The following is a 24,771-nucleotide window of genomic DNA, read 5'->3' as shown; positions in this document are numbered from 1 at the left end:
ACTCCATTTACACATCCCCACCCCTCACTTCAGTTTGGATGCGTTCTTTCCTAAATCACCCTTTTGGCCACTCGACACTGACAGAGCATATAATCCTGGCTAAATACTTTTGTGCATGACACGGCCGATTGCCTTCCCCCCTGACAGTGAAGGCCTGTTTGGAGATAAAGGTCTCACCTCAGCAGCCAGCTTCACACTCTTGTCTGCAAACTGCACAGCTGCTCTAACTCCCAGAGGCCAGCCTATGCAGTCTGCCTCCGAAATTCCCCCTGGGACGCTACATTTTGTCCTGACATCACCAGCATCCCTTTCCTCCACCAAGCACACACAAGCAGGCACACACACAAAATTGGTGCGCCTCTGCCCCGTTTTTTTATTTATTTTTTCTAGAAACGACTAAATCACCCACTGTAAACCCAAGGGCTTGTGTTTTAAAATTGGTGTGTGTCAGTGTGATGAAAAAGCAGAGACTTTATCAACCCCCCTAACTCCACCTCTCCGACACACACACACACACACACACACACACACACACACACACACACACACACACACACACACACACACACACACACCCCAACACACACACACACACACACACACACACACACACACACACACACACACACACACACACACACACACACACACACACACACACACACACACACACACACACTCACACAAACCATCACCAGCAGCTCAATACTTCTCCCTCATTGATTTTCTGTTTGCGCTGCATCGCCGTTTGTCTTTTAACACAAAGGAGACGCTTGCCATAGCACCATAATGACATTTTGTGTGTGTGTGTCTGTGTCGATGGATTGTCTCTGCGTATTTTTTACAAAACAAGCATATTTAGAAAAAAACACCACAACCTGACACAAGAAGAACCGGTGTTAGTGTTCAATCTAAAACGATACTGCCTTTATGAAAGCTATTGAGAATTAAAGATGGCACACACAAAAGGGTTTAAGATCTGTGTGAATTTCTGTGCAAGTCCCTTAAAATGAATACCCACTCATCTTCCAGTTACCAAACTCTTTTTAGGTACCCCATCATTTATTCACCTAGTGTCTGGTTTGAGGGCCAAATAGGGTTGGTGGAGTCAAACCCTTTTAGGGTTATGTGACATGTTTAAATCCTGATAACGTAATATCAAATATTCTGTGGAATAGTTTTAGCTTTATTGTATTTAATAAAGACCCTTTAGGTCAATAGTTTTTTAATTTACAATTTTCTTTTACTAAATTCTGTATAAAAGTAGAGTGCATATAAGTTCATGCATATAGGTTTATTATTTGAGGGTGTTATATGTTGCAGACATTTTTACATTGTGACACTGAAAAAAACTATTTTCAAATATAAATATTACCGAAATATTCTCCCTTTCTGGCTTCCATGTTTGGACGAGGTGCCAGACCTTAATGCAGAACTTCATATTACAATTCAGTCACAGCTCACAGATGTTTTGACTTTCGGAATGAAAGGGACGGTTGAAGGGCCCTGGAGAACACTGAATGTTCAGTGATGAAAGATGTGTGCAGTGCCGTACCTCATATTCAGTAAGGCATGAAGGTACAGGAATGAATGCTGGGAATCCTTTTCTAAAAAGGAAGCAATGTTCTGTCCATTTCTTTACCACCTCCTCAACCCCAGAAAATCCAGATAAATGGGCCCTTTTAAGCTAAGAGCGATGTTGTGTCGATGTGTAGCATGGGTGACGGCAGAATGAACACAGCAGGACACAAGACACATCACACAACTTCAGGACTTACCATGTTTCAGAAAGAGGCTTCTGCATTTAATGCTGGAGGAGCAAAAGTTGAACGAGGGACGTTACACTTATTTAAGCGACTTATATTTGCCCAAAAGGAAATGTATGCATCCGTTTACAGAGACTATTTTGCTATGCGTCTACCTTTCCACTTGATTCACACTTATGTTCATTATGTCCCAAATAATTGGCGCTTTGCTAAATATGTTGTTTAGTCTTAGGTAGCAATAATCTTGCAGGGATGTACTGTATATTTGGTTTTGTTGGGGTGAAACTATAGGTGTGCAGATCCACTCATTATATGTCTCGATGACTTAGAAGTAGATAATGCTGTATGAAAGTAATTCATTTTCAAAAGATGAATGAATCATTAAGAAAGGTCCATTTAAAATCTACAGCCTAATGTCTGAAATGATCGCTTTGGGATTTGTATACATGTTTCATTGCTTGTTGTCTAATTTCCTAAATAGATATATTTTTATTGAATATTTTTTAGCACATTTTTTAATTGGTGGACTCAATCATTTGACTAATTATTTCAACTTAAACTAAATGTTCTACATATAATCCTTCAAAAGAAGTTTAGTCAGAAGAAGCTTGCCAAATTATTTCGTACGAATAAATGACCAGTTACAACGTGGAAAGCCCAAGTTTCAGTGTCAGTGAATGTGTGCAATTTAAAGTATTGAAATGTATTTCCTCCTACTGGCAGGTGGCGCTGTGCTTTTACAGACAATGGCTCTCTCCTGGAGTCTTCACCTGGCCTTCCTGTTCACCACTTTGGCCCTGTCTCACAGTGCTGAGTCCGGGGCCCCTCCTCACGGCAAGAGGAGACAGACCTCGACAGGTGGCGGCAACACCCTACAGCACCCTCTACAGGGCCACCGCTACAGCAGTAGGGAGCGCGGGGGAGGGCACAGGGGCCAGGGGGGCCGCGCTGCCAAAGCTGGAGCTGGCCTTCTCTCCCACAATAGGCCCCTGCACCCCCTGCTGGCCAGGCCTGAGGACGACGGGACAGGCCTGGAGAGTCTGAGCCCGGTGAGACTGGAGATGGGTCCGGGCAGGGACAGGGACAGGGACAGAGACAGAGGCCGAATGAGTATGAAGAGTCCGTCCCAGGCCAGGGAAAACGACCTGCTGGGGACGCGTAAAGGACGGGGGCATGGACACGGGAACGGGCATGGACACCATTTTGAGCCCAGGAGACAAGGGAGTCGGCGTGACAAGGCACGGCATGGAAAAGGTGAGTCAACAGATGCAGAAGATAAAGAACATACAGTAGATATTCTTTCTGACAAATGATCCAAAACTGCTTTACACTGTTTGACAATCAACAAAGAGATCCTTGACACACTGAATTACAGCCAAGTGATGTCTTATTCTTGCGTGCTGTTTATTGTAAAACAACAATGATTCAAAGTTCAGGTATAATCTAAAAGGTTAGTTCAGCCCACTCACAAAAAACATTGTAACACGCAGTTACGTCATCTAGCAATGTTTGGGGTACTGCCTTTTAGATTTACGCCTCAACTCCAATACAGTGGAGGTGAATGAAATTGTAGGTAAAATTACATTTCAACAGCCTTTTATAGACTATGTCTTGCATGGTGACTCAAGATAATTCAAAGGCATCATGGTGAAGAGTTTTAATTTAGCATATTTTCTACCATTAAATATACCATATGAAAACGGTTGACAGCACAATCACACACACACTTTCTCAGCACATGAAGTTTGCCCATTTGTCATTGTATTTAAGATTTCACATTTGAAAACCATGCAAAGTCTATCGGCTGAGAAAGATCATTTGATACAATCAAAAGCATTTAGGAGTAACAGATCCTCCATACAATGAATTGTCTGGACATACCCCTACCCTACTTCTCAACTCTTTTGATAAGGTTTGGTTTCATTAGATATATTTGTATCAACAAAAAATGAGAGCAAACTGGTTCCACGTAGTTTGTTAGCGACTCGTTCATTTTGTAGTCGTGTCACGGTATTGTTTTTTTTTTTTTTTAAGATATTATTTTGGCATTTTTATGCTTTTATTGATAGTGTAGAGACAGAGTTGAAATGGGGCAGAGAGGGGAGTGACATGCAGAGAACGACCGCGGGCTGGAATCAAACCCGGGTCCGCTGCTGGCCGAGGCCCATGGGGGGGACGCCCTACCAACTGAGCTAAGGGCGCCCCTTGGTATTGTTTTTCATTGTTTTCTCTTCTTGTCTGTCCAGGCTTTCTTCCTGAGCCTGAGCTGAGTTCTGCGTACAGGGACAGAGATGTGTTTGAGGATCCTCCCTCCATCTCCTCCTCCCCCTCCCTCAGCATGACACCGCCCAGTGAACCCCCCTCCCCCATCGGCGCCGCCTTTGGCTCGGGCTTTTCCATGGTTACCACGGTGATGGGCGAGCATCCCCCAACGCTGCCCCCGGCCTCCACCAAACCCCAGGTACAGTAACCCTGAGGAAAACCCGACTGCTTTCTGAAAGGGTCTGCGCTCCTGTTGTTGCCTTGCTGTGTTGCCAGGTGTGTGGGGGAAGTGGAGCGAAAAAGTGGCCCCCATTACTGCCGTTATTCCAAACCTCATAGCTCATGTTGGAAATGACGCTGTCTAAAGTGTGAACCCTGAATTTGCTGCGTGTGAAAAATATCCTCCAGGAGGCGAAACTCACTGGCTCGTGGTCACAGTGTGCATGATAAATATAGGTGTCGTTCTGTATATTAAAACTATGCCTCTGGGATCCAAATCACACAGTTAACCACATTTTAATAACTACCTTACTGTTACTTTATTATAAACTATGGCAGGACAAAATGTATGTGAACACGGAGAGTCTTTTATATGTGTCCGACTGTGGGCATATTCACTCAAAACCCTGCAGGAGTGCGTGGGGCACCCCTCACCACCTGTCACATTCACGCAGCCTGACGCTTTGAGAGTATACATAAACAGATCGAACAGCAAGAAAAGATCACACATGTTTTCCCAATCCTCCTTTCATCTTGGAACTGTTAGAAATGAGACTCCTTAAGACAAATCGGTACTTGATGCCAATAGAATGGAGGCAGTGCCCACTCTATGGAAGCTGTTACATTGGCCACAGCTGCTGTTACAAACACCCAACAGCTTGTGGGGCATCCATGGGAAATATCTGGCATAGTAACAGGATCACCAACGCTTGACGTTTGATTGACAGTTGTTTTGTCGAGGAGCCAACACGGTATAGATGATGCTGGGAAAAACAAAATCTAATTTTTAATGAAAGAATTCTTTCATTGTAATTATATATCACTTTTGTTGTAGTCAAGACCGTATCATTCAAAGCCGAGTTTTCGCCAAAACCAGGGTGTATCAAGATCAAATCAAGACCAGGACCACAACAGTGTAAGAATATTGCTGTGTGGTGACAGCCTGAACAAAAAAATCAGATTAGAAATGAGTATTATTATTGGTGTAAGTAGTTGCATTTGAGACAAGACATTCAAAAGGTTGTCTAGAGACCAAGACCGATTTTGAGTACTACAACAATGCTAATCACCATGTGGCCTCTTCCAGCACTATAACAGGTTCAGCTACTAAAACCAACTGTATTATAGTATATGCTTTTGTATGTTTTGAACTGAAGCATTAGAAAAACGCAATAGTCAAATACTCTCAAAGACTGTTATTGAGAATAAACAGTATATGACCTGATTTAGATAAACTTAAACAGTAATACTGTTGAGTTTTTTTGAAGAAACAAAAAGTTTCATTTTGAGTTTAGTGTGTTTTGTTTTGGGTTCTACCTTGTCAAATGTCCTGTCCACTTGTAGTTTTGCCAATTTCGCACGAACCATGATTCAGTAGCACAGCTAAAAAGCCATTCATGTTCGGTTATATTATGGCTTCTTTCATGGTCCGACCAGCACCATTAGTCCTCCACCTTAAATGATGAAGCAGATGGTATGTCACTGCCTTCCAATACAACCCTTACGGTGTTTTCTTATCTGGTGTTTGCAAAATGACACAGACACCCTTTCAAATGGCATAACTATTACAAAAAATATTCCTACACATTTTTCTGATCCACCAACTCTACAATTACAGGTTTTGTTGTTAACTTAAGAACTAAACCTTTCTTATTATTCTTAATTATACCTCTCTTATTTATTTAGGATAGAAGAATGATTGTGGTCATGGTTAAAGTAACCCCCCCCCCCCGCCCCCAGTTCCACAGTTAAAGGCTCCTCGTTAAGAAATTATAAAGCAACCAGTGACTTATTTTACTTACAAAAATGTTTCTTATGTTCATTGCATTCACATGTTCAGCACCTGCTAGAGGTTTTAAAAGAGATCATGGTGGCTCTGCCTGACTTTGATGCTGGCCAGTCTCTATGTTTGATATCTGGCTTTGAATTATGTTTGCAAGATGTCTGAGAGTCCAGGAATCAGTGAGAGCAATCGAAAATGATTGGACCACAGAAGGAAAAACAAATAGCTTTTCCTGAACCTAGGTTCAGTGGCACGAGCAAGCGGTAAGGCTTCTTAATTAATGTTCGATCTCCTGTTGATGGTTTAATGAGCACCCGAGCACCGGTGCAAGCGCCCTGCATTTAATCTAACTGATATTTCCATATTGACTTATTTCCTGAGGGTGGAAGGAAACAAGTATGGATCTGTTTCCATGAAGAGGTGGATTCTTACATTTTGATGGATGTTTTTCAGGGACCAAATATTCCTCAAGAGGCATTTTAAAGTCCTGCGGAATTAATTATTCCGCCAAACTCTTTAGTTTTCTTTTATCTGTGTGAGGAAAATTACAGTGGTAACATTTAATCGGTTTTTGTCATGCAGAAAGTTATGGCCGAGCAATCCACCACAAAGTTTTGTTTCGTAGCAACATCATTGAGCCCTCATCTGAATTACATTATTTTATTGAAGTCTGGTTAAGCCAATCTTTGAATTTATGACACACACTCATGTCTTTATATGAAATGATGGATCGGTCCAAAGTTATCCAACTATTGACTCTAACGCTTTAGGTAGCTAAAGAATGTTCATTATGTTTTTATTTTTCCATTTAATGGAAATTAATTTCCATCATGGAAAACTACACACAAGAAAAACTGTATATTGAAACATTGAACATGTAAACAATGCATTAATGTGCTTCGTCATATCACTTAAGGTCTGTGTGATCCTTATGCAATATATTTAAACAACAACAAGTTCTTAAGCTGGAAATATCAGCCTTAGACTGCAATGTTCAATTCACCACTCTATGAAAGTGTTAGATAGAGAGAACAGCCTACTTTTGCTTTTCTTACGGATACTGTTTTCCTTAGTGTAGTGCACAATGACATGCTTTCAGTAAAAAATAAAAGGGTTTATCCTCTCAGGATCCTCTCTTCGCTAATCTTTTGACAATCCTTTTTTTCAGCACAAACACTACTGCTAATGCACAAGACAAGGACCTGCCCTCCAAATAGCATAATTTGGTTTGCACCATCAATATTTGTTATGAAATATATATTCTAGGATTCCCCTACAGACCAGGGACCCAAAGCAACTGCATACAGTATATTGCTTAATGGGTATCTATATTAAAGTACCTTCAGAAAGTTTGTAAACAACTTACTTTTGAAGGTATGTGAACGTGAGAATACTTGTACCTTACCCTTTAAATGCTATGAGGCATCTAAGAAAATGAGTGGTTGATGTAACTTAAACATTGCATATGTTCGAATTTCTTAATATTAAATTACGTAGAGTAGAGAAATAAAAAATGTCCACCCAGTTCTGATGATTACTAATATACGCTGCATTAGTTGTATGTTTTCCACGCTAGATGGAAATAAAGCCTGTGGTTGTGTGTAATGAACCGTGTGTTTCAATCTATACGTCTCTATAATTCATTTGTATTACCAATACAAATGATATGATACATACAGTATTTGTATTCCTCTGCACTGTGAACAGTCATGTACTCTGTTACAAATCGATTAGTTTTGAAAGCTCTCCTGCTATCTCTGTTGTGTCTGTGTGGGCATTTTATGAATCAATGAACCAATACTGCCACTCGTCTCAACATGAGTCTGATGTGTTTCATTAAGAACACAAAGAAAGTGTACATCAGAAATACAGATGGAAAACACAGTCAACAAATCCAACTATCGTCATCTGCTGCTGTGGTTTAGTTCATCTGTGGAGACAGAGTTGATCTCTTCAGTGTTTTCTGTACAGCGACTTACATAATGGATCGTGCAAAATGTAGGATGTAGTTTTGAATACACACCTCATATTTTGATCACAATGTATTTGGATAATTGAATAAAGTCAGTGTTTCAAACATTACCATGGAGGCAGGACTTACACAGCATGCTGTAACTAATTTAGGATGGGATTTGGTCTTAACAGATCTGCAGATCAGCATGTTTGAGCTCTGCTTTGTGGATTCTTATATTAAGCTATTATGCAAATGTTGCGACTGCAATGTAGATTGAATATATGATATAGTATGTAAGGTGTTATAGTTATATAACATAAACAAGGTATATTTCCTGTTTCAGAGGTCAGGAAGAGGAAAAGGACAAGGAGAAGTGATGCCGACGCTGGACATGGCGCTCTTTGATTGGACAGACTACGAGGACATGAAACCTGACGCCTGGCCGTCTTCCAGGAAGAAAGGTTAATGTCCTGGAACTACCATTGTGCCGTTATTTAAGGTTGCGTTCACACCAGTCTGGTGTACGGTTGAACCGAACCAGGGAGCGTTTAAACCCCTGGGTTCTCAGTGGCCCGTAAGTGACTTCACCAACTTTCACTTCAACCCAGCCAACAGTTAATGAGATATGTTTATAAAAAAACTAAGATTAAGCTGAAGTTAAAGTTCAAGGATCACCAAAGTGATTAGGGTACATCATCTGGGCACCAGAGCTTTGTATACAGTTACCAGTTCGACTTTTTAAGTCTTAATTGCTCTCCATTTCTGACACAAGATCATTGCTCCCTGCTAAACAATGAACATTAAATATATTTAACTTTTCACAGATAACTCATGCAATGAATGAATTTATTTTACCATGGCCTCATACAAATATAAATGGCTTTACCATAAAATAAGATAATGATTTACTGATGAATCTATCAGAGTTTTTGGTTGAGGTATAGGTTTTGATGGGACACCTTCAGGATCAAACTTCAGGATCTTCAGGTGTTTCTGTTTATTTCAATTTCCTACTGCAGACAAGAGGCGGAGTAAGAACCTCAGCAGCGGAAATCTGACTGCAGATGCTGATGCCATCGAGCCATGTGACCACCACCTGGACTGTCTCCCAGGTGAGTTTGCATAATGAATGTCGCTCTGGTCCCAAACACAACTTTGTGATGCTCCAAAAGACAAAAGATCTAAATCACAATTTACCCTACTACTTTTCTTACAAACAACAAAAGATCAAATAATGCCACTTCTGTAAATCTTTCTTTTATACGACATAAGAACAATAGGAACTTTTGTACAATTTGCCATTCAGTTGTGTAGAGAAAGAAAGGTTTATGTACTTGACACAATAATGTCCCATAGTATTTGAATGTAATATGCTTGTTCTTCTAAAGGTTCTTGTTGTGACCTGAGACAACATGAGTGTAAAGCTCACAACCGGGGCCTTAACAACAAATGCTACGATGACTGCATGTGTGAGGAAGGTAAGTCAACTTTCCACTGCACTATTGTATGATGTTTCACAAGTTTAACAGTAAAGTATAACAAGATGCCTACTCACTTTCTGGACACTCCAGGAAGTTACTGGCCGCAGCCAAGAAAAGGTTCTTACACACCGGAAAACAAACAAATTGACGATTTTGTTTGGATTACGCAACAAGATATAATCATTGAGCTTTAGAGATGCTGGTAGATGGATTTTGTCACCTTTGGACAGGCTAGCATAGATGTTCCCCCCGTTTCCAGTCTTTGTGCCAAGCTAAGGTACTTGACTTTGTTTTTTTACATATAGGCTAGGCTACTGACATGAGTGATATTCTCTTCTTACCGAAACAGTCCATCATAGTTCAAGTGGGGCAGCGTTAGCATGGTGCTAGCCCATTAGAACCAGCAGCCTGATGCCAATGTGCGTAGCCTGGCTGCAACAGTTGACAGCGACGTTATCGTGGATCAGTCCTCAGTTATCTGATTTTGCGGCTCCGGTAGCCTATGTGGTCAGAAACCGGTGGGCTTCTTTTTCTAATGAAAGACGTTGTCTACGTCCGTCTTTCTGTAGTGATTGACAGCCATGCAGGGAACAGCAGTGAAGGCTTGAGATCATGAAGGAATAGCTGCTGAAATAGCTCTTTGTACTCAGCGCGCTGCTCCGTGACTTCGGGACAGTAATCTTCATAGGGAGCTCAATGTTCCCAGACTCAATGGGGTAATATGTCAGGGCAGTATGTCTGTATGTGTGTGTGTCGGTCTCACTCCCATTTTAACCTCTCCTGGTCCCAGTCCCATTACCCTTACCCTAACCACCCAGCTGTGATGCCTGAATCTAATCGCCAATTTCAGGAACATCCTATTTGGTGCAATATAAACCTGGGAACATTGAGCCTTGGTAACATTTAGCCCTGGGAACATTGGGATGACCCCATCTTGATATTTGTAAACTGGGCTGTCCTTGTACTTGAGCTGGATTGCATCCTTCGGGCTGCACGGATGGTCTTTCGTCTGGAATTTGTGGAAGGAGTTTTGAAAAGAACACAGTTGGTTGGGGGCCCTCAATTGATTCAGGCACTCTCAAGAGACAAAGTTTACAGTGCCTGCTTCTTCCCTCCATATCGGTGAGTTATGCCTTTAACTTGACATTGTCGCTGGCTTATGTGGTTATAGTTGACTCCAGGGTCTCTAGCTGGTCCATCCTGAATTACAGGGCAGAGATGCGCTGCTCGTGGTCAGTCAGTCGTCTGCATTCCGCCTTATTTTGTGTCGATTTCTGCCAGTTTACTTTCAAACCAAACAGAAAGCAAATTTGGGCCGGACAGTGGGTCCGCACACAGCTCCGTTAGCATGTTAGTTAAAGTGGCCTTGTCGATGCTAGCTGAAGGAGCGTCAGGTTGATCAGGTTTTCTTGAGGATTGCCTGGTGGTAGTCATCATGGTGGGCACAGTTTGTTCCTGCAGTACTTACTTGTTTGTTTCGAAATGGTTAAACGGTAAAGTAGAATACATTTGGCAATTTAAGAATTGTGTGGTGGAGCTCAGAGATACACAGCTTCTCCATTCCCGCATCTAGAAGTTCTCCCCATGAGTGATATTCTCATCTAACTCTCCACCAGACATTAAATAAACATAAATCCCAAAATTATACATTTAGTTATAATGCCATACTCCACTGTGTGACACTTTTAGTATCTTTATAATTTTCCAGCAGCAGCTTGTCCTTTCATGTGCAATTTAGCCATTTCCCAAAGTCTCACTGTTTCTTATTAAGAATTTAAAAGTCTTACAGTATGAGTCCCTGGAGTGGCCATAATTAGTGGCAGATTGACATAGTGGTAAACAGAAAACTTTCCAGTAATAATAAATTATGATTTTGGAGTAAATTAGTTTTGATTTAAAAAAAGCACAATTATTCATGTGGGGATAACACTGCAGGGTAAGTTTTAAATTATAAAAATGGTTAAATGCCATCTATGGGTTTGGTGAGTTGATTCTTAAATTATTCATTTCTGCAGATGCAGATGTATAGATGATCCTAGTGTAGTCTCGCAAAGCCAGACCAAACTACAGCAAGTAGTAGGGTCTGGAAGCACTCTGTTTAGAGCCGTCTATTCGGGTGGGGAAACCGGGGAAACTGGGCTAGCCTGTTTGTATTTGTTTAAACCAATCACAATCATCTAGGGCGGGGCTAACCCCGGGAAGCAGCAGCGGTGTCCTGCAAAATAGTGCCGGGGGGGGACTTATTTTGATGGAACGTCTTTACGTCCAGAGACTGTCAGAGAAATGGCTAAACCCGCAAACGCCACACAAAAACTATTAAAGACAAAAGGAATATACATAGTGTGTTGCTTTCTAACCAGCATGTCAAGACACCATACACTTTAGCCCCCGAGGAGCTCACGGGATAACTTAACCGGAGTTAACTAGCCACCCACGTAGTGTTATCTCTGGTAACATTATCATCGGCGGTTGAGAGGACGGCTACGGCGGTCGAGTAGAATTTTTAGCATTCGAGAACTTATGTCACCACCTCCTATCGCTGTAGTCAGAGCCGTAGTCCGTCTGTTTACAGGCAGAACAGGGTTTTGACGTTGTGAGCGCTACACCAACTGCAGCAAGTAGCCGTAAGAGTTGCTAGGTGATAGTGGAAGCCGTTGGAATCTTTCCCCGTCGCTAAAACATCGCTGCATAGTCCCTAATTCACCAAAGAAAGGGAACGGCGGATCTTAATCTAGCTGGTTATAAGGTCCGGTGCTCAATTCAAACCCCCACGCTTCATTTTCCAGAGTTTATGAGGGTATTTCTGCCCGGGGGTAGTTGTACAATGAAGTTGGACAGCTAGGCTAAGCTAGGATGCATCCCGGACCGCCGCCGCCAATATTATTATCCCGAAGTATCGCCACACTTTATATCTGTCTACAGTAATGTGACTTCTCACACCCTGTGTGTGTGTGTGTGAGAGAGAGAGCGCTGCACATAAGCACACGGGTTGACTGAGCGAATTGTTTCCGAATTTGAGGGGGATCACAATAGGGGAAAGCCAGCAACCGGGGGCTGCGTAGCTTTTCGACGCAAGCGAATAGACGCTGGCGGAAGTGGTCATGCCAGACTAATCCTAGTGTAAAGATGTTTCTCTTGTACATCTAAATCCTTGCAGTTCATCTGATTTTACTATACCTTTGATAACATGTGATTTTTAATCTTTCAGGGTTTCGTTGTTATGCCAAATTCCACCGGAAGCGGCGTGTCACGAGGAGGAGGGGTCGCTGCGTGGTGCCGGAGTCGGTCAGCAGTGACCAAGGAGGCTTCATCACTATCTGAGGAACATGGAGGAGGAAGAGCAGAAGAAATGACACTATGACAGAGTAGATAGTACAGCTAAGACATCACATGACACTGCTGACTGACAGAGGTGCTGAAAGATGACGGAATTCTGTTTTTTCAAGCTGATTCCACAATGTGAAGCAGAATAACGGGTGATGTAATTGGATATGCTGTTTGAATGTTGCATTGTGGGATGCACCACACCTTTTAATCCAGCAAATGATCATCTTTAAACTTAGTTTCAGTTCAGGAGCTAAAAATCAATACATAATTCAGTTTCAGTCACTTCAGCATCACTACAGAAGCATAAATACATGTTATTAAAGAAAACACACAAGTACAGTCTCAGTCGATGACCAATTTATAGTTTTTTTAATTAGTTTTTAAATTGGTATGAAAGATTCCCTTGGCTGGCAGCACCTGTCCAAGTGAAATCTGTCAACATCGCATAGTGCATGTGTTAATATTTACCACATCTTTCATTGATGTTGATTTGGTCCAATTTTAAAGCAAAAGCAGATTTTGTGAGTTTTGGAGACTCTGAGCGTTTTCCTGCATTTGATTGTCTCAATCCCAATTAGTCAAACAATGTTTACAAGTCATTTTTAATAATGAATCATTGCGTTTGGAGTCTCTAATGGGACGTTTTGGTTTCTGGCACTCTGCTCATCTGGTTCACCAAACAATTGCAAAGAAAATGCCATTAACTATTTGTTTCTGATGCCAGTCTGCTGTCCTGTTCTGTAAATATGAATGTGTTTGAATTGCCAACAAGTATTTTGTTAAATTGACACCACTTCTCTTCAAATGTACTTAACCGTTAGAGCGACATAAAAGATGCTTGTTTGACATTCTTTTGACATGTTTTAATATATGTTTTATTTATACTGTACTTCAACATGTTTGTCTATATATTGTGGTTTCTGTCTTGTTTTGTTTCATGATTAAACACTGGCTACAGCAAATCTTTTGTGGTGTAAACTTGATATATTTGCACCATTGACCTTCATCTACACTCTATCTCTTTAACAGCAGTTGTTGTGTCATAAGAGTTGAAATGAAACCAATGTATAAAGTTTTATTTGGTGGTTCCTAGCCTAGGGGGTCAAACATTTCCAAAGGGTCTCAATACGTTTGCTAATAGGGATGAAAATAAGAAAAAAAATATTGTGGAAAAAATCTATTAGTAGTAGTAGAAAACTTTATTGTCCCCGTGGGGCAGTTGGGTTTGCGGCACAGTCGCACTTCATGACATGACATCAGACAAATGACACAAACAGATAGTCCATTCATCAGACACTGACAGACATAACATGAAGAACATACATTACACACTACAATGCACTATACAACTTTGGACATGACCAGGCCAGCTGGACATCTAGCTTATTTTGACTGATTTAAGGCTTTTATGGCTTGTGGTACAAAAGAGAATTTGGATCTGTTCTTGGTCATAAGGGGTACGCAGAAACGACGACCAGATAGCAGTAGTTTAAAATGGGATGCCAGGGGGTGTGTACAGTCACATACAATGTTATTGGCCTTTTTCACCAGTCTGTCTTTGTAAATGTGTTCAATGCTCAGTAGTGTGATCCCAAGTAACTTGCTGGCAGTTGTAACTGTTTTTCTGATTGTCTTTTTCTGTGATTCTGTGGCATTTCCAAACCAGCAGACAATACAGAAGGTTAAAACACTTTCAATGAATGCAGTATAAAACATTTGAAGCATTTTGTTATTGACATTAAAAACAAGCATTTTCTTTAGAAAGTACATCCTTTGCTGTGTCTTAGTGTGCAAAAGGTCAGTCCATGAGTCCCATTTAAGCTTGTTGTCCAGTACAATGCCAAGGTATTTGTAGTTTGTAACAACCTGAATAGTCTCCCCATTGATAAAAGTGTCAGTGGATTGTTGAGACTTTCTAAAATCTATGGACATTGCTTTGGTCTTTTTAGTGTTTAAAATTAAGTGTGACTTATTGCACCATTCTAGAAAGGAGTCTAAAACTGGCCCATGATCTACCTCCTCATCCCGTAGCAGACTCACTAGGGCTGTGTCATCTGCGTATTTAATAAAGTGCCTGTTTTGTAAAGTGCTAGTGCAGGAATTTGTGTATAAAATAAATAATAAAGGAGATAAAACACATCCTTGTGGGGAGCCTGTGAATGTTGTCATCGCATCAGACAGAAATGAGCCCACTCTGACCCGCTGGACTCTACTGTTAAGAAAGTTCATGATCCAATAAATAATACCTGTATTAAGATTGAATTCACTGGCTAAAATGTCTGCAAGAATGTTAGGTTGCATGGAGTTAAAAGCAGATGTAAAATCCACAAATAAAATCTTAGCATGAGTCTTTGGTTTCTCAAGGTGAGTGTGCAAAAGGTGCATTAATGTTGAGATTGCATCATCCACCCCCCTGGAGGCTTGATAAGCGAATTGCAGGGGGTCCATAAGATGGTGGGTTTGGGATACAATGTACCTCTTTACCAGACGCTCCAGGCACTTCATGACCAGGGATGTCAGCGCTATTGGTCGGAAGTCGTTGGACTCTTTGGGTCTTGGCAGTTTTGGCACAGGTACAATTGTAGATGTTTTCCACAGGGTAGGAACTTTACAGAGGTTAAGGGAGGAGTTAAAAATGTCAGTGAACACAGGGGCTAACTGTTCTGCACAGTGCTTAAGGATATTGCCACAGATGTTGTCAGGGCCAGGGCTTTTCCGTGGGTTACAGCGACTAAAAAGGTGAAAGACGTCCGATTGTCTGATGTTTAGGTCAGATGCAGGGGGAGGAGGGGGCAGCACGATGCCAGCTCCAGCATCGCTGCCTCTCTCAAAGCGACAGAAGAAGCTGTTGAGCTGGTTTGCCCTTTCCAGTCCCTCATCTCCAGGCAGGATCAGGGCAGGTTTTCCTCTGCCCTTGTGTGGGACATTGGTCATGGTCTTGATCCCCTGCCATGCCTCACGGGAGTTGCCTGACACCAAGGTGGCCTCAATCTTCTGTCTGTAACTGTACTTATCCAACTGTATTTGCCTTTTAATCTGTCTCTGTATGTCCCTTTTGGCTGTGTCATCCTGATTCCAGTATGCTTTTTTCTTTTCAATTATAAGATGCTTTAATTTGTTGGAAATCCAGGGCTTGTCATTTGGGAAGATCTTAGTCGTTTTCATGGGTATGACTGTGTCTACACAGAAATTGATGTAGTCAGATATTGTTTCTACCTGTTCATTAATATCAGGGCAATTAAAAGTATCCCAGTCTGTGCAATCAAAACAACCCTGCAGGGCCATAATACTGTCATTATTCCATACTTTAACTGAGCGTTCTTGGGGCTTCTCCCTCTGCAGGAGTCTCTGATATGTAGGCCGGAGGTAAACCACATTATTACAATCTTAAGAAGTTTAGAACGGAAATCAATTTGGTGAAACTGATGATACTCAAGAAATAAATGATTCCTTTTGATGCTTCAGAATAATCAGAATCATGACATTGGTTTGTTCAGGGTTTATGTTACATTTTTCCCCAAGCTGGACCGTTTTTGGGATAAGCGGGGAACGTAGGACCCCTTTTTTAAAAAAAGCGTCCTATGTTCCCCAGTCACATACAAAGCAGGGAACATAGGACCCGGGGACCATAGGTACGCTCCCAGTAAAAGGATGAATGGGCTCAAAACTGACCATTGACTTCAACAGAAGCACTGCATTTTTCTCCAAGCTGTTCTGTTGTCACATTAGCCTATTCCAAACACGTTATCTTTACTTGAAATGAGGATGTATGAGTCAGTAATCAGGTGCCATTCATCTCCATGTGATCAAATGAAACGCTGCAGTCTTTGAAGTTCATTATCTTCCAACTAACCTAAACTGTGTCAGAACCGCAAAGCTTACGACACATTAGAGCAAGTACAAGCAATAACATTCAGCACGTTTTTGTTAAAAAAAACACACAAAGCCTCTGAAAATCTATCCCTATCAATATTTGATTAGATGGAGAAAATAAGACACATTTTTCTTTCCTAACCAGCATCTCAGTCAGACCGTGATTGTGCCATCCTGATTTACGGCCACAGAATAAAAGCCGTAGTGATGTATTTTTAAAACTTAACTCTGACAGAGAGCGCTGCTGGAGTGCCCTGTTGAATCCTGGCCGCCAGCCAGCCAAGTGATAGATTACACACAGCCACATCCCGGCAGACCTGCAGCCTCACATCACCAACACCACAAATACACATCTGCCTTTCTAAGTCTTCTTCTCTTGGAGTTACTAATTACCAAAGTTGCCTTCTTAATCCAACTTTTTCAAGATCCGACTATCAAAAGGAAACAGATACAAGTAAGAATTTATAAGAAACAAAGCTGCAGGAAATAATTCCATCTCTCTAGCTTCAGAGACAGAATAAAATAAATAAATACAAATTAATTTAGTTTGGAAGAATTATTAATATTGATTTATTTTAACAATCTGTGCTCCAGCATTACATGTATGCACTCTGTGGGTCATTTGTCCAGTCTGTCACAGCAGGTTAGAATTTAAAATGGATAATTCTATTCATTCACATTAGTTGATCCAAGAATTGCTTTTCCCGGTTGCTCCTCAAACCGTAAAAGGTCCTAATGCGAAAAGTGTTTAAGAAATGAATACTAAGATAGTGGTAGTCCACCGGAAGCACAACAAGGGTGTGGGTTTACATCCATCCCTCCCTGGCAGGGAGAACTGGATGGGTGTTGGGGATTTAGTTGGGAAGGGTTTTGTATCTCCTCTTTTTTTTCTTTTTGTTTTTTGTATTGTTTTCTCCTTTTGTTTTTTTGGTTACCGGGGCTAGTATTCAACTTGACATTATGCTAAGCTGGGTGATCCATATGAAATTATATGTGAATATCAGTATAGACACTTCTTACATCAAAATGTCATATAATACAAACTGTCCTACAAACACATTAAAACAAATTAACTATATATGGGAGGTTTAAAGGTGATTTCATGGAATGTCTCAGGTTGTAATTATCCCATTAAACGTAAGAAAATAATCAATTGGTTAAAACAAAATGGATCTGATATTGCAATGATACAGGAAACGCACCTGAGTAAAGAGGAATCTGAAAAATTTAAGAGGGGTTGGATTGGGCAAGTATATTGCAGTGTGTATAACAGTAGAAGTAGAGGTGTAAGTATTCTTGTTAGAAAAAATCTGAACTTAGTGGTCCATAATAGCCAGGCTGATCAGGAGGGTAGATGGATAGCCCTCGATGCACAAATAGACAATGAGAGACTCACCATCATGAATATATATGCTCCAAATGTTTTAACTCCCAACTTTTTCTATGAAATCTGCAATGTTATAAGAACCATTGGGAACCAAAGCATTATTCTTGGTGGGGATTTCAATCAGGTCAGAGATGCAAAATTGGACAGATCTGTGTTCAGACAGGGTGCACGACAGACATGTACAGCCATTGAAACAATTATGGATGATCTGAATTTGTTAGATATCTGGCGCGTGTTACACCCATTAGGAAAGGACTTTACTTTCTTTTCCAATCCACACCAATCATTTTCCCGAATTGATTACATATTGGTGTCCAAGAACCTTGTTAATTATGTCCAGAATGCTTCCATTGGAAACATAGTTATTTCCGATCACGCACCAGTTGACTTAATAATAAGTAGTTTAGACAAAGGGGAAAGAACAAGTCGATGGAGATTCAATAACTCATTACTGCAAAATGATACATCATGTTCTGTAATTGTAGCAGCAATGGAAGAATACTGGACATATAATGAAGGCTCTGTATCTGATCCTGGTATTGTATGGGAGGCATTTAAAGCGGTCCTAAGGGGGCAACTTATTCAACATTGCTCATATCAAAAAAAGAAGGAACGGGAAAAATTACATAATCTTGAGCAACAACTGAATCATCTCAAACTTCAATATATTAAAAAACCAGACATAGTTACCTGGAAAAGTATGAACACCACAAGATTTGAAATTAATAGTATCCATCAAAAGAAAGCAGAATATGCCCTCTTTTGTACGAAACAACGCCACTATGAACAAGGAGAGAGAGCAGGAAAGATGTTGGCACATAGGGTTAAACAACTCACTACACAAAATATCATCCCATCAATTTTTAATATTCATAATGACTTAATTACAGAGAAGAATGAAATTAATAAAGTTTTTCGGGACTTCTATCAAGATCTGTATACATCACAGGGAGCGGTTGCTACAGACCAATACGACAATTTTTTTTCCACACTAGATGTGCCCCATATCTCCTCACCCAATACTGAGCTACTGGAAAAACAAATTTCATTGCAAGAGGTCAAAGACGCAATAAAAGGCCTCAGATCAGGCCGAGCCCCTGGAGACGATGGTTATCCATCCGATTTTTACAAAAAGTTTACTGATATACTTGCCCCTAGGTTATTGGACGTGTTCCATAGTGCACTGGCAAAGGGTCTACTCCCCCCAAGTATGAGAAAAAGCTTGATCACAATTATCCATAAAAAAGGGAAAGACCCTATGCATTGTGGTAGCTATAGACCAATTTCGTTAGGAAATGTTGATGCCAAGATACTAGCCAAAATACTTTCAAATAGATTGGACAACATACTTCCAACAATAATACACCATGATCAAGTAGGATTTGTCAGGAACCGCTCATCCGCTGATAACATGAGAAGGTTATTACATATACTGTGGGAGAGCAGAGAGAACCCAGACCCTGTCATGGCCTTCTCACTAGATGCAGAGAAGGCCTTCGACAGGGTCGAATGGGGCTTCCTATTTTATACACTAAAAAGATTTGGTTTTGGACCAACATTCCTAGCTTGGATACAATTATTATATATGGACCCCATGGCGTCAGTATTGTGTAATGGCATCACATCCTCCCCTTTTAACCTATATAGAGGCACCAAGCAGGGATGCCCACTTTCCCCCCTCATCTTCGCCATTGCCCTTGAGCCTTTAGCCATTGCTATACGGAACAATGTAAATATCAAAGGGGTTACAGCAGGTCATCAGGAACATAAACTGTTTTTATATGCGGACGATATTTTATTGGTCTCAAGCAACCCAGAAACAACGGTCCCCATAATTAGCTCCCTGATCGATAGGTTCTCCAAGATCTCAGGTTATAGAATTAACTGGACCAAATCAGAGGTAATGCCCATATCAAACATCGCCACACAATCACTTGGCACTAAATGGCCGTTTAGATGGGTAGCCTCAGGTATGACCTATCTTGGTATTAAACTTATGCCCAACATTAAAAAAATGATGCAAGTTAACCTTCAGCCCATTATACAAAGCATTGAGTCCCTATTACTTAATTGGAACAAGCTAAATGTATCACTTTTAGGCAGGATTAACTTAATAAAAATGATCATAATGCCAAAGGTCAACTACATAACCTACAGTCATATGAAAAAGTTTGGGAACCCCTCTCAGCCGGCATTATAATTGACTCTGCTTTCACACAAAAAAGATAAAAGTGGTATGTCTTTAATTTACCAGGAACAGCTAAGTACTGGGATGTTTTCCAAACAAAGATTTTTTGAAAAGCAGTATTTAGTTTTATGAAATTAAATAAAATGTGAAAAACTGGCTGTGCAAAAATATGGGAACCCTTGTGGTCTTGCTGATTTTAATGCATGTAACAGCATGTAAAACTGAGGACTTTAAACACAAAATTGGTTGGATTATGTTGTTAAGCCTTGAACCTCATATAAAGGTCTGTTTAATCATGATAAAAGGTATTTTAGGTGCCTAAATGCAAGTTGCACTTCTCTTTGACTCTCTGCAGAAGTGAGACAGAATGCGATCATCAAAACAGCTCCCAAAAGATCTTAAAAACAAAGATTATTCATTGTCATGGTTTAGGGGAAGGCTACAAGAAGCTTTCCCAAAGGTTTCAATTGTCAATTTCTACTGTAAGGAACGTTGTCAGGGAATGGAAGGACACAGGCACAGTTGCAGTTAAACCCAGGTCTAGCAGACCAAGAAAAGTACAAGAGCGGCATATGCGGCGGATTGTGAGAATGGTTGCACACAACCCAAAGATCACCTCCAAAGACCTGCAAGAACATCTGGCTGCAGATTGTGTATCTGTACATGGTTCTACAATTCAGTGCAATTTGCACCAAAACATCTGTATGGCCCGGTGATGAGAAGGAAGCCCTTTCTGCGCCCATGCCACAGATACAGTTGCATGGAGTATGCAAAAGCTCATTTAGACAAGCCAGCTTCATATTGGAAGAAAATGCTTTGGACTGATGAGACAAAAATGAAGTTATTTGGTCTTTATAAAAAGCAGATGTTTTGGTACAAATTGCGCTGAATTGTTGAACGATGTACAGATACACAATCTGCAGCCAGATGTTCTTGCAGGTCTTTGGAGGTGATCTGTGGGTTGTGTGCAACCATTCTCACAATCCTCCACCTATCCCGCTCCTGTTTTTTTCTTGGTCTGCCATGCCTGGGTTTAACTGCCACTATGCCTGTGTCCTTCCATTTCCTGACAACGTTCCCTACAGTCGAAATTGACAATTGAAACCTTTGGGAAAGCTTCTTGTAGCCTTCCCCTAAACCATGACAATGAACAATCTTTGTTTTTCAGATCTTTTGGGAGCTGTTTTGATGATCCCATTCTGTCTCACTTCAGCAGAGAGTCAAAGAGAAGTGCTACTTGCATTTAGGCACCTAAAATACATTTTCTCATGATTAAACAGACATTTCTATGAGGTTCAAGGCTTAACAACATAATCCAACCAACTTTGTGTTTAAAGTCATCAGTTTTACATGCTGTTACAGGCATTAAAATCAACAAAACCACAAGGGTTCCTATATTTTTGCACAGCCAGTTTTTCACATTTTATTTTATTTCATACAACCAAATACTGCTTTTCAAAAAATCTTTGTTTGGAAAACATCCCAGTACTTAGCTGTTCCTGGTAAATTAAAGATATACCACTTTTATCTTTTTTTTGTGAAAGCAGAGTCAATTATAATGCCGGCTGAGAGGGGTTCCCAAACTTTTTCATATGACTGTATATGTTGCCACTTTCCTTTCCTGCTCATCTCCGAAAAGAATACGATAAGTGTGTTGAATCATTCATATGGCAAGGTAAAAAGCCTCTATTTAATCGTACCAAGTTATACTCTGCTAAGAATAGTGGGGGACTATCCCTTCCTAGATTAGATTGGTATCAATGTTCATTCTCACTTGCCCAAACATCAAAATTTAACCTGCCCCATCACAGAGTCCCTGCCTGGGTACAAATTGAGAAAGAGCTACTTTATCCTTTTAATATAGAAACATTTGTGACACAGAAAAGCACGTTTAATGTTGTTCTTAATCCTGTGCTCGAATTTACAAGGGAAAGCTGGAAAATGGTACATTGTCATGTTAAAAATAACCCATCACTGACACTTGAAGCATCAATATGGTTCAATTCAAGGATTAGAATAGCCAAAAAGCCATTTTGCTGGTACCAGTGGGCCAAAGTGGGAATTTTACATTTGGGGGACTTATACGACAAGGGCCATATGGTAACATTTGAACATTTGAAACAACATTACAATCTGACAAATACTGACTTCTGGAAATATCTCCAGTTACGTCACTGTCTCCTGTCAACCATGAGCTCTGGACCTGACCCTAACACTGAAATACAACGTATGCTTCATCATGCCAGCCAAAAAAAAGGTGGTGCCTCACTATTTTACAATTACATTAGAGATTCCAATGCACCAAAATTAAATAGTCTCAAATTAGTATGGGAGAAAGATATAAGAGAAAATATAGAACAACAACATTGGAAGGAAGCCATATCTAGCTGGCACACAACTGCTCGAGAAATCAAAACACAATACACAAATTATAAAATCCTCCATCGAGCATACTGGACCCCAAGCAAGATGGCCAGACTCAAGTTAAGAAATGATGATAAATGTTGGCGTTGCCAAAATGAGACTGGAACAATGGTGCATATGTTGTACGAATGTGTTATGGTAAGGGACCTGTGGACTAATATTGTATACCTTTTAAATGTTTTGTTTAATGTCACCCTAACTAAAAACCCAGCACTCTGTCTTCTGGGAATAATACCAAGTGATCAACAGTTGCACGGCAAAAAAAAATCATGGTGCCGACTGGCCATTTTAACAGGATGTAGAATTATCCTAAGGAATTGGAAATCAGTCACCCCTTCATCCTTCGGTGACTGGATTGAACTAATGACAGACATGGCAAACTGTGAAAGGATCACATTCAGACTCACTGGACAACATAATTCCTTCCTAACTACATGGACCCCATTCCTGGATTACATTAACAATAGACAGTGACCTAGCATATTCCACAGAAAAGAAAAGAGAAGGGGAAAATAAATAAATAATTAAATAAATGAATAGAATAAAAATGGGTAAATAAATAGATAATAATAATTAAAAAAAAATAATAATGATAAATAAATTCAAGTGGATAAAACCTAGTCATAACTTAAGTGTACATTACTTACATTACTTACGTAATTTTTCTTTTACTTATTTTCTTTTTATTTGAGTTTTTATTTTTTTTGTTTGTTTTTATTTTTATTTTTTGTATATTGCTAATTGTGTTCATTGTTTAAAGAGGAGAGAAGGGGAGGGGGGTGGAGGGGAAAGGGGAAAAAAAAAGTGTTGCAGGAAATGATATGAATGAAGAAACCTTCTCTTTGAAATTCAGCTTCCATAGTCCATGTGTTTCTTGTTGGCAATATTTGTTTGGCTATTTTACAATTGTTGTTTGCTGTAGTATCCAACAACATTGTGTACAAAATGGCTAATATTCTCAACCTTTTTGGTGAAAAATAAAATATAGAAGCCAAAAAAAAAAAAAAAAAAAAAATGAATACTTCAGTCAGAGAGGAAAACCTTGAGTCCTGTGCTGTCACAAAGGTCAGAGGTCAACACGAGGTTAGGGCGCTCACGCTGGTTATTGGAGTGCAGGGGCCATCTGCCACGCTCAAAGCATACAATGGATAAAGTAATTTAAGGCGACACACAGCAGTTGAATTAATAGGGTACATTTTCTAACTTGTAAGTATCATCATGAAACTTTGCCACTTGATTACTAATATTACATAATTTCTTTTTCAATACATTTCCAAATATGGCAATATCTCACTAATAATGCTACATTTGTATATCTTCAAAAACCAACAATCTAGATGTTGGATGAAGCCAGAGTTAAAATCTTTATTTAATTTTGACAACATTTTAAAGTCCAAAGTTTTAACCGATCAGATTTTGGATTCAACATTTTTTCCATTGTATACATAAAGAAACACTATGTCTTAAAAATGCAATTTCAGCATGTTTTCCGTAACAAGATTAATCACAAATCAGACAAATTACTAGCCTAGAAAATCCAGACCCACACCTAGAACGATGTAGGGTCTGGCCACGATCAATAGACCTTCCCAACTCAAGGGCTGGCACCTACGTGTGTATTTCAAATACCACTGCACGCAATTTGATAGCACTACGACCAATCAGAGCAATGAACAAGGTGACGTATTAAACCCCATTTGTTTAGCGAACAGCGGGGATAACTGGTAAATTAAACTTTTGAAAACATGAAACAATTATTTTCTTGATTTGATCTTTAAAACAGATCACACAGTCAGATGGAATTGGCACAGTTGCCAACATATGAACCAAGTATTTGATTTTACGAGTCACGTTATGTGAGATTAACATTGGGTGGGGACAGATAAGATACTCTCATTTACCAGTGAAGGGAAGAAAGTCACCAAAACTATCAGAATTTTTTTTGTTGTGACTCACCAAGTTTATGCTGAGTTCTGATTGTCTGACTGATTTGCTCTTTTGTTGCTTTACCCCTATGGACTTCATTGTTGGCTTGTGTTCCCAGACCTCAGCATTTTATTTACTAAGTGAAATGTTTTCATAAGAGAAGAGATAAGTGACCACAACA

At 40.1% G+C, this 24,771-nt stretch overlaps 1 protein-coding gene across 1 annotated transcript; it reads left to right on the top strand.

Annotated features, from left to right (window-relative positions):
* Window positions 1-2,512: 2,512 nt before the first annotated feature.
* draxina (dorsal inhibitory axon guidance protein a) lies at window positions 2,513-13,561 on the top strand (the record flags this gene model as incomplete). The annotated part of the gene is made up of 6 exons (XM_080026929.1): window positions 2,513-3,020; window positions 4,013-4,227; window positions 8,328-8,445; window positions 9,004-9,096; window positions 9,373-9,462; window positions 12,674-13,561. 6 exons carry the CDS (start codon window positions 2,513-2,515, stop codon window positions 12,784-12,786), a joined length of 1,137 nt encoding a protein of 378 aa, XP_079883055.1. The 3' UTR covers window positions 12,787-13,561.
* Between the last annotated feature and the right edge of the window lie 11,210 nt (window positions 13,562-24,771).

The sequence above is a fragment of the Ammodytes marinus genome (genome assembly GCF_949987685.1).
Source record: "Ammodytes marinus genome assembly, chromosome: 4".
NCBI classification, from domain to species: domain Eukaryota; kingdom Metazoa; phylum Chordata; class Actinopteri; order Uranoscopiformes; family Ammodytidae; genus Ammodytes; species Ammodytes marinus.
Note: the sequence above shows the minus strand (reverse complement) of the source record. Positions and strands in the feature narration are given on the sequence as shown.